This window comes from Chiloscyllium plagiosum, unplaced genomic scaffold, assembly GCF_037043375.1.
Source record: "Chiloscyllium plagiosum isolate Xiang-an unplaced genomic scaffold, Cpla_swu_hap1 HiC_scaffold_8, whole genome shotgun sequence".
Lineage (NCBI taxonomy): Eukaryota > Metazoa > Chordata > Chondrichthyes > Orectolobiformes > Hemiscylliidae > Chiloscyllium > Chiloscyllium plagiosum.
This window is the reverse complement of record NW_028270146.1, coordinates 76,337,270-76,355,583: the sequence shown is the minus strand read 5'-3', so window position 1 is coordinate 76,355,583 and position 18,314 is coordinate 76,337,270. Positions and strand designations below refer to the sequence as shown.

General features: G+C 38.4%; 1 protein-coding gene across 11 annotated transcripts in view; it reads left to right on the top strand.

Moving 5' to 3' along the window:
• Positions 1-18,314, top strand: part of ryr3 (ryanodine receptor 3) — a 370,356-nt gene that overhangs the window by 254,864 nt on the left and 97,178 nt on the right. For all 11 annotated transcript variants that reach the window (XM_043697973.2, XM_043697975.2, XM_043697971.2 and 8 more), the window contains 9 exons: positions 929-1,004; positions 1,819-1,942; positions 5,589-5,704; positions 8,305-8,372; positions 9,960-10,081; positions 11,410-11,459; positions 13,531-13,591; positions 13,703-13,941; positions 16,866-16,947. In XM_043697973.2, coding sequence (XP_043553908.2) covers positions 929-1,004; positions 1,819-1,942; positions 5,589-5,704; positions 8,305-8,372; positions 9,960-10,081; positions 11,410-11,459; positions 13,531-13,591; positions 13,703-13,941; positions 16,866-16,947 — 938 coding nt within the window. The remainder of the gene's footprint in view (positions 1-928; positions 1,005-1,818; positions 1,943-5,588; positions 5,705-8,304; positions 8,373-9,959; positions 10,082-11,409; positions 11,460-13,530; positions 13,592-13,702; positions 13,942-16,865; positions 16,948-18,314) is intronic.

Here is an 18,314-nt window from a genome sequence, read left to right as displayed (position 1 = left end):
GAATGTGATAGAATATTCTGCACTAGTGTTGTTAGATACAGCTCCAATAACACTGAAGAACCTCAACACCTTCTACACCAAAGCAGCCTGCTTGATTGGCACACCAGGCTCTTTCAACAGTAACTTCCAACCTATGACTTTTCCCATCTAGTAGGATAAAGGCAGCAGATGTGTGGGAACTTCACTGCCTGTAAGTTCTTCTCCAAGCCCCACAGCATCATGATTTGGAACTATATTGTTGTTCCTTTAATGTTGTATACGTCAAAATCCTGGAACTCCCTTCTATCAACATCTTGGGAATATCTATGCCACATGGAGTGCAGTGATTCAACAAGGTAGCTCACCACTACCCTCTTGAGGGCAGTGAGTGATCCTCAGTAAATGCCAGCCCAGCCCGTGATGCTCACACCCTGTGAAAGAGCTATTCTTTGTAAATTGACTAAATGTTTCTTTTAAAGCAGCTATATACTGTTGCAGTATTCTTTAGAAACCAGACTTTAAGCTAGAATCCCTCCAGTGTGGGGACAGGCCCTTTAGCTCAACAAGTCCACACAAGCCAACAAAGAGTAACCCACCCAACCCCTTCCCCTCTATTTTGCCTAATGCACCTAACCTCGGCATCCCTGAATACAATGGGCAATTTAACATGGCCAGTTCACCTAACCTACACACCTTTGAACTGTGGGAGGAAACATGGGGAGAACGTGCCAACTCCACACAAACAGTCACCTGAGGCTGGGATTGAACCCAGGTCCCTGGTGCTGTGAGGCAGTAGTGCTAACTACTGAGCCACTGAATTAATCTGTCTTTTTTTCTCTCTGACCACACATACATTATAAAGTGTTATTTTAAACTATCACTCCAAGTCTATACAAAAATTTGTAATTTATTCAATGAAATTGTTTGTTATTGTTCATTTACGACCTAGGTAATGACTGAGCTTATGGCAGAAAACTATTATAATATTTGGGCCAAGAAGAGAAAAGCAGAATTAGAAAGTAAAGGTGAGTTGTACTGAAGTAATTTGGGTACCTATCCATGAAGTTACTTTTGAATTGTTTTATATTAAATGATCCCTTTCATGAGGTAAGGAAGCAATGATGTTAAGCAATTGCATTGTATTGAAGGAGGTTTGTTGCTATGCTCTATGCTAAAACTCTGAGGTACCAAACTGCATGTGATTACCATCACCTGAGACAGGACTGTGAGAGTAACAATAAAAGTAGGCAATTTGACTCCTTTAAACTTTACCTCCACTTTCTTGCCTCTCCTTCATAACCCTAGCACATCTGTAGATCTAACTCTCCCTTGAAAAAGTTCAAAACCCAGTCACTGGTGCTTTCTGGAGAAGAGAATTCCAAAAGCTAACAACGCACTGAGAAAATAGATTCCTCATTTCCATGCTAAATGGGAACACCCTTGTTCTAAAACTGTGTCCCATAGTTATAGACTCCACCAAAAGGGGAAATGTCTAATTGTGCATGACAGTTTTATAATCAACAATTTTACTGAACCTATCATTGCAATCCTCCTTGGAATCAATAAAATTTGTTAATGACTTGGTACAAAAGACTGACTGCAAAATTCTGAATATGCAGTTTTTGTGTGTGGCAGATCTCACTGTAAAGTTTTTTTAATAAGTTCTTTTCTCTTGTTGAAGTTCATTCAGTTTGTTTTTTGTTTGGTGATGTCTGTATGAATAGTGGTCAAGAACACAGTCTTTTGTTTAGTTTTTGCTGGCAGAATATTTGGTGAATAAACCATGATGATAACTGCAAAGTAACTACCACCATATTTCAACTTGTCAACTTGTAATAGGTGGTGGCAGTCAAACTTCACTTATGCCTTACGATACTTTGACTGCCAAGGAGAAAGCTCGTGATCGTGACAAGGCTCATGAACTCTTCAAGTTCCTCCAAGTGAATGGTTATGCAGTGTCCAGGTAATAGATGTATATTTCCGGCATGTGACAACCGAGCAAATAAAAATGGAAATATAATTTGCTTTTGTATTGTTTCATAGTACAATGCTGACATAGAGTCATAGAGTCGTAGTCATAGAGATGTACAGCATGGAAACAGACCCTTCGGTCCAACTCATCTATGCTGACTAGATATCTTAAATTAATCTAATCCCATTTGCCAGCACTTGGCCCATATCCCTCTTAACCCTTCCTATTCGTATACCCAGCCAGATGCCTTTTAAATGTCTAATTGTATTAGCCTCCACCACTTTCACAACATCCTTCCCTGTTAATCTGAGCAATCTCAAATGTAAAGCTAAGAGCGAGTAGTAATCTTACTAATCATCAGTAAAACATTAAAAAGTGAACAAAATACTGTAGATGTTGGAAATCTGGAAGAAGAACTGAATTATTTGGAAATACTCAGCAAGTCTGGCAGCACCTGAAGGGAGAAAAACAGAGTAATGTTTCAGTTTGATGACCATCAGTCAGAACTTGGCAAAGAGCCATCAATCTGAAACATTAGATTGAATCTTTCTACAAGCTTTGGAATCACAACTTTGGAAATATGTGTGGATCACAAGCCAATATATGTTCTCAGTGCACCTGCCCAAGTAACTTTATGTGAGGCAGTCTCTGAATTGGCCAATTGAGCATTTTTTGTCCATCTGAGGATAGTGGCTGGACCAAGGGAACAAGAAACCAGGTAGGAACAGTAATATCCTAATAGCAACATCTCTCCCACCAGGAGAAGTGAGCACTGGTTGAGAAGAGGGAGACCTGAAGGGCTCAAAATGGAGGTGCTCATGAAGGCTTCCATCTTGAATGGTAAAAACAAACATGCAAGCATACACATAGGAAGCAAGACTAGGTTGCTCTGTCATTTAATAAGATCATGTTTGATCTGGATGTGTCCACATTCCTGCCTACCCCATTAATTTTTCACTGCTTTGTTATTCAAACATCTATTGGACTCTGCTGTAAAAGTACTGAATATTCCTGCTTTCACAATTCTCTGGGGAAGAGTTCCAAAACTTATGGCTTTGAGAGGAAATACTTTTCCTCTTTTCTCACTTCAATGGGAGTTTTTTTTTATAAACTGTTTCTCCATAAGGTGAAGGATTCTTGCAGCATCCATCCTGTCAAGCCCTTCTGGATCGTCTTAAATAAAATAATCTCTCAATCCTCTCAGCTCCAATGGATGGAGGTCCAGCCTGGCCAATTATTTCTGATAAAATGAACACCTCCAAATCTTCACCCATCCCTTTCCAGGTATTAGTTGAGTAATTGGGTTATAGATGTCTGTCAGGAACCTGAACATGATGTTCTGAATATCTAGTCACTGGTTTATATGTTTAAGAACATAACTTTAGTTTTAGGAATATAACTTTTAGGTTTATGTTATAAAGGTCTGAACAGAGGAGAGCAAGTTATGTAACAGCAAGTATATTATTATTAGTTAGCTAAAAAGCTGGAGATGTTACCTGCAAAGCTTGCAGTAATTGCAATCCAGTGAATTTTTGTTTAGAAGTTAGAGTTAAATTGAATTAAAAGTACTCAGTAAACCAGGAAAAGGTGAAAATCCCATACAATTCCATCAGATCAAAGAAGAATTTGTAAATTAGAGGAATGTTGGGGAAAAATAAATCTTGTGCCAAATCATTTTAAAACAAAGTAGTCAGGAGATGAGACCTTGAGCAATTAATTAGCTTTATCACGTGGGGAATACATCTTGGTTCAAAACAAAACCCGACGTATTCCAATGAAATACAGAATGTTACAAGTTACATAGTAAAATATAAGCTCACTGCCCATTAATTACGCAACCTAGGGTCAGTCGTAAGGTTCCCATAAATTGTCCAGATCTACATTTCTTAATGTCTACAAAACTGAATATTAACTTATACTCCAGGTTTAGCTTGGCTAGAATTTCCAATAAAGGCCAGAGAGAAACAATACATCATTCTCTGGAGCAGCACTAATGGCACTGAGGAGCAGAGACATCTTGCAGCTGCAAGGTCAGGCTTATCAAAGCAGAATTTCTCAGCTAGGTCTCAGACTGCACTGTAGATAACAGGCCAGAAAGCTTGCTGCAAAATTGCTTTGTGACAAAAATGACTTCTGTACAGTTTTGTGTCAAATTTGGTCACTTCTTTGACAGGGGAATTAACCTAAAGGTCATTTTAAGAATAGCCCGCAGCGCTCTACAATGTCAAGATGGGAAAAGTTTAGGAAAGCTGTTCTTTTGACTGATTTGTTTCCTCTGTCTCTCTGGGAGACGGTTTGAGTTGCACTTTGGTCCAAATGTGGTTTGCCACTCACAGAAGGAACTGAATGGTAGTTAGACAGACCTACGCTATAAAACAGAATAAGATACCAACTTCGTCGTGCAAGTTGGATGAGGCCTAGTTTGAATATTTCAGGGACAGAAGCTAGAATATTGTCTCATTTGATGTTAGTGGAAAAATCTGCAATAGACCTCATAGGATCTGACTGCAAAACAACCAGGTTCAAAGAAATTATTGAGAAAGTAATGAGAATGAAAAACTAAAACGTCTACATTCAAAAGAGGGAAAATGAGAATCATTTTAAAACAAAGTAGTCAGGAGATGAGACCTTGAGCAATTAATTAGCTTTATCACGTGGGGAATACATCTTGGTTCAAAACAAAACCCGACGTATTCCAATGAAATACAGAATGTTACAAGTTACATAGTAAAATATAAGCTCACTGCCCATTAATTACGCAACCTAGGTTGTTTTACATCTGAGAATAGTAGGAGCTGAGAAAAGGTTTCTCCAAAGGGCTGTGTTTTAATTATAGGTAGCCCCGACAGAGGTTAGTCACTTTTAAGATTAACGTGTCTGTAAGAGAATTCTGAGGAGAAGTGAAAGATAAACCCAAGTGCATAGCATCGATGTTTATAAAGCATATTGTTAAGTTAATAGTGCGTGTTTTATTTATTTTCTTTAGGTGGAAGTTTATGTTCCCTTTGAACAAAGTAAAATCTTGTGGCCTTACTACAATTGGTTTTAAAATGGAAACAATTTTGATGTATTTTTAAACACTAACCCTGAACTGGATCATAACAGTGAATGAATAACTCCTGCCGAAGTCTTTCTATGGGTCCTGTTGAAACAGAATTAAAATTATGGTACCCGTTATGTCATCAACTAATTCATCCAAGGATGCCCCGGCAAGAGGTTGTCTCTATAAGATACAGCCTGGAGTGAGATGCAGGACCGTTCAATGTGGAAAAGTTGAAACATTAGGAGAAAATTACCTTTGAGAAGGGCATTACAGTAAACTACTTCATTATCTGTCAACCTTATTGGAGCAGGCTGTTAGAATCCAATGGCACGTGACCCCTGGAAATAGTCCCTGGAACTGGGACAGCACCAGAGAGCTGTTCGGACAACTTGTGCCAGCCTCCCTTGGACTCTGAACCCTGATCCCCACCTTCTCCACCATCCACTGTCACTGAGACACAATTCAGCCCAATTAACACTATTTCATTGTCCATGTTGGACAGTCTTAGTATTTTCAGCACTAACCAATAAAACGTGACAAAGAGCACTGGTGTCAGAAGTTGCATAGCTCACTGATTTGAACTTGTGTTTACAGAGGCCTAAAGGACATGGAATTGGACTCCTCCTCTTTTGAGAAGCGATTTGCTTATAAATTCTTAGTAAAGGTGCTTCAATGTGTCGACTCAGCGCAGGAGTTTATTGCACATTTAGGTACGTGACTACATTTGAAATCATATTTAGCCACCACTAATTCTCAACCATTAACACTTACAATGCTAATATTTATATTTTAAAACACAAAATATTAATCTATTCTACACTTAACAGAAATATTCATTGTGCAAATGACTCATCACTATTAAAAGTGTTCAAGAAAACTAGTGATGTAAATTTGTTACACTAATATGAAGAGCTAGATTTGTACTCTGGTTCTGTATTTTGCATGCTGCACACAAAACCAGTCAGTTACTGGCAGAAAACTATTAAGTACTAAGCTCATTGCAGTTTTTTTTATTAAATCAGCCTGTCCAGATATGTTATGACATGCCTCTGGAGTAGCTGGAACTTAAACTCAGACCTTCTGGCTCAGAGTCAGGGACACTACTACTGCACCATTGCAGCCCCATTAAGGTCATTACACCTTTCTCTTGTAGATAAACTCAGAGAGGTTTAGCTGCTGCTCTGTTAAGTTCCACTGGTATATTGCCCTTAATGGCCTTTGCATGTAAATTAATCAATTGGAAAACACAGGTAATTAAGTGGTGATTAATAGATGAAAAAAATACCACAGGTGATTTGGTAATAAGAAAAAAAAGTTCAGTCGTGTGTAAGAGCACTTCTGGATGCAAGTAATAAAAAATTAACCTCCCACCTAGGGATTTTCTGGTGCAATGATAGTGTCCCTGCCTCTGAACCAAGTGGTTTGGGTTCAAGTCCTGCCTGTCCCTAAAGTGTGTAATAACATCTCTGAGCAGGTCGATTAGAAACTATCTAACCTCCTACCTGTTATAAGGAATGCATGAACTTTCTTTGAGGGACCCAGATAGCAATGCCTTTTGGTCACACAATGAGATTGAGGCCCTGTTCCTTATTTCTGTTGCCATTACTCGCCAGGCTCTCACCCAGGCCATTCTCTGTGCGTTCTCAGTGAAGTCAGCAGGGTCAGGCATGCATTGGTTTAAAAACAATATTGTCCCGAGCATCCTCAAATAGTCTGCTCATTGTCTGCTCAACTTAGCAGGTCAAAGTGAGATTGGCAAATCCCTGATGGTAACAACCTTGGATGTGAATTGAACTGCACATTCACATAATCTATATTGGGTAGGAAGGTTAAAATTGCCCAGTCTGTTTTCACTGTGATACTTTAAGAATATTTTAGTATCTAATGATAGGTTAAAGCTATACAATAAAAGCTATTGCACATGTAGTATACTCTGGGCGAATGGTGTTTTTCCCTTCAGTTGGTCAAAGATGAATGTCTGAGATTACTGAATCTTAACACAAAGAGGCTCTTGCCTTAACAGGATATCGTTAATTGCAAGAGATAAAGTACAAGTTATATTAACTAAATAGATATTATTACTAAGACTGAGTTGGCTGGATGCAGGTTTGCGATGCAGAGTGACACCAGCAACATATGTTCAATTCCCACACTAGCTGAGGTTATCATGAACAACTGTCTTTCTCAATCTCTCTCCTTGCCTGAGCTGTCGTCACCTTGCGGTTAAACCACTACTTGTCATGTCTCTCTCTCTCTATGGTCTGGCAGGACTTTAGCACCTTTACCTTTTTTTTCACTAAGACTATTGGGGGGATAAAGATAATAGATTTGTCCTTTTTGAGATCCAGATCGAATTCCGGATTTCCTCACTCTCACTGTGTGGTATCACCCTGTGTGGAGCTTCGCGAAGTCTGCAATATTAACTCTTTTACAGCCATTAACTTATACCACAGCACATTTAGAAACTTGTCATTGCTGTGTTGCTCCAAGGCAAATCAAATATATAAAATATACAATAATAATGATATTGGTAATTGGTTTCAGTTGCAAAATATATAAAATTGAACTGAAATTAATGAGTAGATTATTAAATTATCTATGCTGTCCCTTTATTGTGGTATGAAATGCTTGCTGTTTAAGTTAATGAGCAATTGATTTGCAAGTTTTTGTTTAAAAAGGAACTTTTTTCTCTATGAAATTTCCCCTTGAATCAAAATGATGAGGAAATATGCATTCTCATTCATAATGAGTGATTCTCCAATGAAACAGCAACATGCTGACTGTGTTTGGAGAATACAGTTTAATTAGTAGGTTGTCAAATGTTGAGGAAAATTGGCCTCCTTTCAATTTTCATTTAGAGTACTTGATATAGTAGATTTCACCATGGTGCAATTGTAGTGAGCTGTGAGTGTATGCTGGCAAATTGTTGCCTGCCCCTTGGTCATTTTGCTGTGTAGCTGACTATAAGGATATGTACTGAACCATTTGTGTAGCCTATTTCTCCTTCGCACCATGGCCTTAGTTGGCCTGTTTCTTCATAGGAGAACTTGGATCAAAAACTAACTACTTGGGGAATACCTTAATGGAGCACTTGTCTACACTAATGATGCAGAGTCTTTAAGTCCTTTAAAATTCACAGACATTTTATTCAAAATAAATAAAGTTTTTGAGCTGATCAGTAGCACTTCTTTCAGTGTGAGAGTATTTGACCACACATTTATACTTTTCAAAGGTTAATTGTATCTATTCCACTGTTTCATTTCTGCATAATGTTTAGCTGTGATTCAATAATCTGTGTTTGTATTGACAGAGGCTATTGTCAGTAGTGGTAAAGTGGATAAATCTCCTCATGAGCAGGAGATAAAGTTTTTTGCCAAGGTGCGTGACATTTCCAAAACCTTATTAAAGGAGATTTCCTTTTCCAGATAGGTTGATTGACTTGCAGGTTTGTCAAAATCTACCATCCAGTTACTAATGTTACTAATAATTACAAAGGTAGATGCTTTTATTTTTCAAATATTTAACTTCTAAAGGTAACTTAGAAAGTTCTCACTGTTTTTACAAACCTCAGGGCTGTATGTAAAGGGTTTTGTTGCAAATCAAGAGTAAATGAAGATTGTACCCATCCTATGATTTCTTAATTGTGTAATCTTACTGACCATAGAAGCCCATACAATCAACACATTGTTGGCATGAGCCCTTTCCAATCTAGTCACTTACTGAAAATACAACTTCTAGCAAAAACAGTAAGAAAGATAGGTTAGTTGAGGAAAAGTAATGGGAATTGATAAGATGAAAGAGAATCAAAGTGAGACAGTAAAGTTGAATGAAGGTATTGAAGACCATTTTTGTATTTGTTGATGCTGACACTACTATGATTAAATTAGAAGTGGTGATTTGAGCAACGATTCAAGTATATTATAGAGGTTGGATCCTGTGAAAATTGTCTTTGAAATGTAATGCACTGCAGTGTAGGATGTATAAATAACTGCTGCTTTGCTGACATTATTCCCATCAGTACATTTCTGGTTTGAGTACTGTTACATCAACTGCAATCCCTAGTATAGCAGTCTTAATGTAATAAATGACCAAGTTTATTCACATAAGATGGAATATGCAGAGTGATTGCAGCAGAAGTTGTGAAATTTATCACCAATGCAGTTGAAAACATATTGATATGGCTTTTAAAATTGGACAGGAAAGAAATATTTAAGAACAGAGAACAGATTTAGGGAGCTTGCGTCAAATGGTAGGACCTAAGCCAGTCAAACATGCAACTTTAGATTCACTGCAATGATAAAGTTATCGTATAGCTACAGGGCAGAGCTCCAGCCTAACTGGAGAAATGCAAAGCTGTGCTGCTTAGGTTTGACCACATGTGGAGTGTAAGTGCTGTGTAAAGTCCCATTTTGTTTCTAAGAGCTCAGGAATTTGAGGGCAAAGAAATAGAGTATGTGGAGATTACACTTCCATCAGTGCAGTATAAGTAGGATACCAGCTGACAAGGACTTTGGCTGCAACAACCAGACTGAAACATAGAGTGTTAAAATAAATGTGCCAGGGCATGCAATTAACAGAATGAAGCAGAGTAAATGTAGAAGAATACTATTAAATCTATGATCATAATCTCAATCATGTCAAAATACTATGTGAAGGTTTCACTGCAACATGTAGGCAACAGATCTCATTACGCACTTTGAAAAGTAAATCAAGAAATTAATAGTTTTCACATGTAAAGCAATTCTTCACACTCAATTTCTGAACATAGTATCCTACAGAAAATATTGTGTAAATTTAATTCGACTATGACTCAGTGCTACTTAATTTGGCTTGTTTGTACTATCTGAATTGAATTTACATTCAAGGGAGTAGTTAGCCAACAATTCCAAAAATATTTTGAACAAAATGCATCCAATTTAAAATCATTGTTCAGCAAATGAAACTTCAAAAAAAATTCTATTCCAGATTCTGCTCCCTTCTATTGATGAATATTTTAAGAACCACTGTATGTACTTCTTATCTTCTCCAACCAAGAGCCTGAGTGGCAGTGGGTATGCATCCAACAAGGAAAAGGAAATGATAGTAAGGTAGGAAAATGTTTTGTTTGAAACCTATATTTATCGTAAATGCTGTTGTGCATCTGGATTTTAGATTTAGGGTGAGGACCCCACTATTGGCTGAATTTCTGGGTTCTGACCGATATCACATCAAGGCCTGATACCTATTGTGCTTCTTTACAAGTGCCCAAAGAGTAACCGGGTTACTGCCCGGTTCACTGCCCAGTTTGAGTTTGGCTGGCGTGCTATCAAGGCTGAAGAGCTAATACCAGGTCTTCCAGCCGTGAGAAAATGACAGCCGCACCATCAGAGATAGATACCTCCATATTATGTAGGAGAGTGTCCTCTGGAAATGATTTTAAAGGGTGAGAATGAAAGTGTCCCTAACTGCTGGATCAGAACTGTGCAAGGAAGGCTCAGTAAAATTAGGAGAGCTGTCCCACAGACTATTCTTTAATTTCACTCATAGGATGTAGGCATTGTTCGCTAGCCCACCATATATTGCCTATTGCCAATTGCCCTTGAGAAGCTGGCGGTAGGCTCACGGATGTAGTTATTCCCATCAAATCAAATAGTACAATGTCCCAGATACCATCATCACCAGGCCTTGATTTGTTCCAACGCATCAGCAGGACAGATCCACTAGAGGTGGCAGAGCAGTAGAATCCAATCAGAAGGCAGTTGCCCTGGGAATCCTCAAGCTTCAAAGTCCACCACCAAGAATAGCTCTGTGTGGCCACTACTGGCTGAGATGATTGAGTTCCAAAGGCTGCTACGCCGAAACTGTGGCAGGTGGTGAGAGAACCAACAAGAGGGTAAGCCAGCTGGACTTTTCCTTTGCCTAGTTACCTGCACATTTGACTCCAAGCCCCTGACTATTGTGACTGGGAACTGTGCTGCTGTTCTTTCACTGGGTCAAAGCCTTGGAACTGAAGGTGCAGTAGTTCAAGAAGGCAGTTCACTTGTACCATCTGAGGAGCAATTAGAAAGGGGTAATAAATTTTGGACTAGCCTGTGATGCTGCCACCCCATGAACAAATAATAAAAATACTGTCAGATGATAAAATAGCCTTCAAGCATAGAAAATATTGACTACATTTAAAATTGATTTGTAAGAAGGAGACAATGAAGGTCGACTGACATATGAACGAAGCAGATTCAAGGAACTTCACGTATTCTAAGCTTTCTTCAATATCATCACTCCAAAATTAATTTCATGGAAATGTAAGTCTAAAATACCCCAGGCTGAGATTGTAATTCTCTAAAGTTCTTGCTTTTTGTTGTTGATTTTGTTAATATCTCAGTAGTGGAATATTGCTATAATTTTCTGTTTCTCTTTCTTTGCTCTTCTATTCTAGTATTTTCTGCAAACTTGCAGCTCTTGTCAGGCATAGAATCTCTCTCTTCGGTAAGTAGTCTTCTCACCTCCTTAATCTTTTTACTTGTTGAATGGATGGCAATTGCATCAAGTGCAAAATTCCTAAAAAAAAGAGGGGCCCATGAATTTAGCAGTGGGTTTCATGCCTGTAGAGATGATTAGGAAGGGCAGGAAAACTACTACTAAATTGGTAAATTCTGTAAGTAATATTAATTTGTCCTTCATGTGCCCATGGAATCAGAATCTGGCACCTCAAGCTTACAAGATATGCAGCGTCATTACTTTATTAATTGCAAATTAAATATGATTTTAATTTTAAAGCAAACTTACAATAGTAGGTGTCAATCCAATCCAGTCTATTGTATGAATTAACATAGAAAACAGGAGTAGGCTATTCAGACTGTTGAGCCTGACCCATTCAATATGACCAAGGTAAATTGAATACTACCATGTCTTTTACCACCCTGTTCCCATAATCCTATGTACCACTGGTAATCAGAAATCTATCAATGTCTACCCTAAACAAACTCAAAGGCTGACCTGCAGCTTTCTGTGGTTGAGAATTCCAAAAGCTCTCAACGTTCTGAGTAAACAAAAAAATCCCTTCATATTAGACTTAAGTTGACATCCCTGCTTATTTTTAAATTGTATCTACTGGTTGTAGACTTCCCTTCCAGTGGAAACATCTGACCTGCAATTACAATGTCTCTCCCTTTCAGTGTTTAGCAAGTTTCAATTAGGACATCTCTCATTCTTCGAAACTCTACAGAATTGTCCTCTTCAAAGGACATTCCCACCATCATAGAAACAAGTCTGGTGATTTTTTGTCACACTTCCTCTACAGCAATAATATCTCTTCCAAGACAAGGAGACCAAAATTGCACTCACTACTCCAGGTGCGGTCTAACCAAACACCTCTACAATTGAAACAAGACTTCACTGCTCCTGTATTCAAACTCTTTTGAAATAAAGACTTGCATTCTATTAGCCTTCCTACTTACTTGCTTTACAAGCATGTTAGCCCATAGTGGCTTATTGGCAAGGACACCCTTTGTACATCTACACTTTCCAACTTCTCATAAGAAGTACTCTGAACATCTGCTTCTCCAGCAAAGTGTATAAGCTCACATTTTTTCCACATTATATTTTCATCTGCCATGTTCTTGCTTACTCACCAAGTCTGAGTAAATCCTTTTAAAGGTGTTTTACATCTTTATCACATCACGCGTTCGCACTCAGTTTTATGTCATCCACAAATTTGTATTGTATTGCCTCCAATACAAGCGTTTTTTTCTTAGATAAGGGGACCAAACCTATTCACAATATTTCAGCTGTGGTCTGAATAGTGCCCTGTGCAGTTTTAGCGAGTTCTCTCTATTTTTATGTACCTGTCCCTTCAAAATAAATGCCAACAGTCTATTTGCTTTCCCTCTAACTTACTGAACTTGGATGTTAGCTTGTTGTAATCCATGCAGAAGAACCCCAAAATCCCTTTCTGCTGCAACTTTCTGCAGTTTGCGTCCATTTAAATAATGTTTTGCCCTTTCATTCTTCCTGCCAAAATGAATAACTTCATGTTTTCCAACATTGTATTTCATCACCTCACTTAACCTTTCTATCTACCTTACAAGCATTATCTCCAATGCACCTTCCAGACTGATTTGCCTGGGCAGATCAGTATCAGATCTAGTTCATATGCTGTAACATCCAGTAAGCTATACCAGGGCAGCACTATAACTCAGGGATTCCTAAACCACAAATTGCGATCCTCCCAGATGAACATTTGGGGTTGTGAGCTCCTTCTCTTGTTCCAAGGCAACATTGATCACCGAGGACAGAAATCTAAGACATAATAAACTAATACAGCTCACAAGTAACATTTGGAACAGACCCAAGTCTAACACAGACTGGGGCTTTCTGATGCCTTCTTTGGTTAAGATATGCAGCTGCTTTCCCAACTATATGCCCATTTTATTTATATGTGAGGATCTCTTTGCTATCTAACACAACAATACTATTTAAATCATTGAAGTAAGCAACATTGATTATCTTTGCATAACTCAACATTGTAATGTTCTCATGTATTTTCTTACCTCTAAAGGCAGTGACTCTGGTACAATGGTAAACTGTTTACACATCATGGCACGGACATTGGACCCAAGGTAATTTTGTCACTTTTTTACATGGGGCCATTTCATTATTCATCTTTTTGAATGATAATTGTTGAATCTTTTGATTGGAGTTATGCAATTTCCCACAATTGTGCTTTTTAGAACTGTTATGAAGTCTGGATCAGAGCTGGTGAAAGCAGGCCTCCGTTCCTTCTTTGAAAATGCAGCAGAAGATCTGGAAAAAACACTAGAAAATCTGAAACTTGGAAAGTTCACACATTCACGATCTCAACTCAAGGGAGTTACTCAGAACATCAATTACACGACGGTTGCACTGTTGCCTGTGCTGACTTCACTTTTTGACCACATTAGTCAACATCAATTTGGAATTGACATTATCTGTGAGTAATCAAAATTGAATGCTGCTGTCTGAGCTGTGAACATTTTGCTCTGATTCAACACATTACTCTGACTGAGTACCTTATTTGTAAGTTTCAGATGTCGTGGGCAAAATCTGAAATGGATTATGGTTCAAATAATTGAGCAGAATATGCTGGATCAGATATACTTGGTTGCTTAGACTTTTCCCTTCAGTTCAAAAATATATTGTTCTGTAAGTTTCCAGAAGCTGTTGGTAGCATAATGAGCACCATCAATTATCTGGAGTTTTGGTGAATAATGTGATCAGCAGCAGCCCGGTGGTAGTAAGGTTCTGCAGTTACTAGAGATCAGAAATAAAAACAGGAAATGCTGAACAGACTGAGCAGGTCAGCCAACTTTAATGGAAAGAGAAAGAGTTGATGTTTCATCAGAACTTGAGGAATATTACATCTCCTTCTTGAAATTTAAGAATTAAGAATTAACTTGAGAAAGTACTGAAGTGATGGGTAAATTTAGAATCTAATCTGGTATTTGAAAAAAAAAATAAAACCAAGGAAAAAGAATTGGATGAAAAAAGAGAGGGAAACAGAAATGAAGTAAACATAAATGTAAATCATTTTAAATGCGACATTTTAAAAAATTCTTCAACATCACTTACTGGAAGAATGAGATTTCATATTTTGTCTGCTATCAGAACTAGAGAGGTCAATTGACAAACATAATTAACATCATATTGTTAAAAGGATACTTATGCAATTTTTTTTAGACTGAACTTTGCAGTTTCATGCAGCAGTTTAATTTAAACTGCTGAGATGATTAAGGGCAAGATTCTATTTTTGCAAAGCTATGGATGAATTATCCAGAAGATTTAATTGATTTGCAGTTGACAAATTATTCCCTCCTCACTGGAGGTTGCTGTCGGACTTGCATGGGGATAATTAGCAAACATTCACATGAATGTAGTTTTACAACAAATTTTGGCTCCGTGTGTTCAGAATTGGACTTCAGCCTTTCAGAAGGATGCAAAGACCACAGATGGAAAGACCCAAAATATCACCAGGGAAAAAGAACTAGAGAAACTGGGCCTCCTTCGTTATCAGAAGTGATCTGATGTAAATATTCAAAATTAAGAAGAATCTTGATAACATAAATAGAGAAAACATACGCCCAATTAGCCAGTCACCAGATGTAAATTAAAATTTATGAATATTCATTTTTATGCATTAAGTTTCTAAACATGAAATACCCTCCCAAAAGGATAGGCAAAGGCAGAACCCAGTACAGCTACTAGAAGGGAGGTGATTAAACACTTGGAAATTAAGTTTTCTAAGTAGTTTTGTGAAAAGGCCAAAATAAAATGGTCACTTTGCAGTACAGAACTTGAATAGTGCCGAAATGAGGGATGAGAAACTAAAGCTCATTCATTGTGACAAATCCAACAATGCCAAATTTTAAACAGTCACATAAAAGTATATTTTAGGAGCAAAGAGTGTTGATTTGTTGGCAAGTTGACTGTGATTGGTGAAGGCTTTCCAAAGAGAGGGCACCAGGGAACTGTAGGCAACCCAAGTTTCCTGATAATTTTACAGGGACAAGGTAAGAATGTATTCCTTTTGTTTGCTGGCAAAGAGCCTCTGCATATAAATGTATGCCATTTCTAGCAAGTATAAATGACCCCTGCCATGAGTTTAACTGCCTTAAAATGGTTGTTACAGTAGCTCTTAGTGCAATTTGGGATTGTTCGGCAAGCACTGTCCATTCACAGAATCTCATCTAGATGTAGACAGATCAGCACCTTTTCCAGTTTGGCATTCTTGCTTGAGTCCTCACAAGTGGTAGATGAAAGTCTTTGTTAAATGTCTCATCTGTCAGCAAGAAAAGAAAAGGAAGTGGATGGTCTTTCAAGAGTGCTCCATCCCTCTATCCCACCACTTACAGTATCAAACCATCATGATAACCCCCTTCTGCATGATAAAATGCCACAAATCTATAGGATATATTTTCATAGGCCTGCTGTCTAGAAATCTAAATGGAGCACAAATAAAGGAAAGTCTAGTTACGAGGATTGCATGTCCATAACAGAACTTGCCAGATTTTCCTTCGATTACCACCACTGATAGAAAAATCCAATAGGTTTTTTGATGGCTCCCCAAGGCCAACTCTCCACCCCACCCCACCCATGTTCTCTTTTCTCCAAGTGATGCTGAACATTTGGTCGGTTAAGAAGTGCCCCTGTGATCCTAAGGGAAAATAATATGATGTGACAAAGTACATAGTAAAGAGCTTAAGTACCAGGTTTGTCTAGTACTGCACCGCAGGCAGGAATGAAGTGTCCACACCTGAAATGGATACCCATCTGATGTCTGTATAGATATCCCCATGGATAATGCCTGGCCTGCTACAAGTGTCTTCAGTATGTTTTGTGCTGCAGTTCTGTAGCTACTCTGTGTGGTCTGCACCATCTTGGACAGCAAACAAAAATACCTTGGAGTTCCATTCATTAACTAATGCAGAGGCAGTCATTTCTTTGTTTTCATTCCTGACATGATGAGTGTACTGAGTTACTCAAAACAGGATGAGTTACCATCCTGATTCATGTCTGGACAGATGCATGACTAGGTGTGAGCAGAGTGATAAAAAAAGCTTAGGAATTGGGCGAGAGGTTTCGACAGTAGATTTGGATCGGCTGAGGCTTGGACGGTCGAAGGGTCTGTTCCTGGGCTTTAAATTTTCTTTGTTCTTTGTACCACATGAGCTGAAACCCAGGATAATATTTCAGAGCTGTTGTTGGAATGAAATGTGCTATGAAGTCAGGATGGCTGGATCATTGCTAAAGTTATGGTTTGTTTTGGTATTTGGTCAAAATTTGCTTCAATTTTAACTGTGATGGGAGATTGCTTGCTGGAGAATCTAAACTCAGACTTATCTTATGTTCCGTTTGCAGTGGATGATGTTCAAGTGTCATGTTATCGGATCCTGTGCAGCTTGTACGCCTTAGGAACTGGGAAGAATGTTTATGTTGAAAGGTAACTCCAGCATCAAATGTGGTTTAAATCAGATTGAGGAACATGAAATGCAAAGCATCTTCAAATAGATCCAGTTCAATCTAAGTTGTTCTTCAATCACTAGCATTACTATCTTCCCAATTCTTTATCATTGAAGGCAGCAAAGCAATGCTAAAGTTTAAAGAGGCTCTAAGCATATTTTAGGAATGGTACAATGTCACCTTCCTTAGTCATCTCATCCAAGAATGGGATTGAACCCAGAGCCTCTGAGTCAGAGGGATGTTCTATCATTGCCTTACAAAACCTACAAAGAGTAGCAGTGCAGGAAGAAACATGGTGATTCAGGTCAATGTCCTTATTGTATGTAATGTGTTTTTCATCCTTTCTAATTGTATCTTTATAATGAAGAGTTGATTACAAACTAGTGCCATTACAATAATTTTGCAGTTTAACTCTTATAGTGTCAGTATAGAACAAATGGTTTTAGTTTATTCCCAATCCATTGTTAGGTAGCAGCTTTCCCTTTTTTAAACCATGTTGTACTTTGTTAAATTTTATGACAGGTCCCATTTTAGATATATTCTCTATTCCTGTTTACTGATGTTATATGAGAGTATAAGTTCCTCTGAGCAAATCTACTATATCCTAATCTGGAATCCTACATCTTCACCTTTTCCTCATTCATGCAAACGTCTGTTTAAGTTTTCTTTCTCCAATGCAGTTCTTGAGATTATCGTGCAGCAGGAAGATTTTATTAAAATCAGCACATCCTCTGGAGTCCGCAATTACTCTGAGCTACTCATCACACCCCCTCTCTAGCCATGCTAAACTCAGCTATTTGTCACGGATATTAAGCGCCAACTAGGTTAATACCGATGCCATCGCAGTATTTGACATAAAGATAGAAAGACAAATGAAGCACAGAAGTTAGATGGTTCCAGAGCTAGCCGTCCAATTCTGCCATTATTCCTCCTATCATTTGATTGAGGAGTTCTGTCTGCTGACTGTGTCCATACACACCTCTTGCTGTAAGGAGACCACCAACTGTCTCCTGGTCTCCAGGTAATATGCTATCGAATGTGCTTGATTGCTAATTCATAAAATCCCTACAGTGTGGAAACAGGCTCTGTGGCCCAACAAATCCACACCGACCCTCCAAAGATTAACCCACCCAGACTTATTCCCCAACCTATTATTCTATATTTACCCCTGTCAAATACACCTAAACTATACATCCCTGAACACTATGGGCCATTTAGCATGGCCAATTCACCTAACCTGCACATCTTTGGATTGTGGGAGGAAGCCAGAGCACCCAGAGAAACCCACGCAGACACGGGAGAATGTGCAAACTCCACACAGATGGTCACCCGAGGTTGGAATCGAAC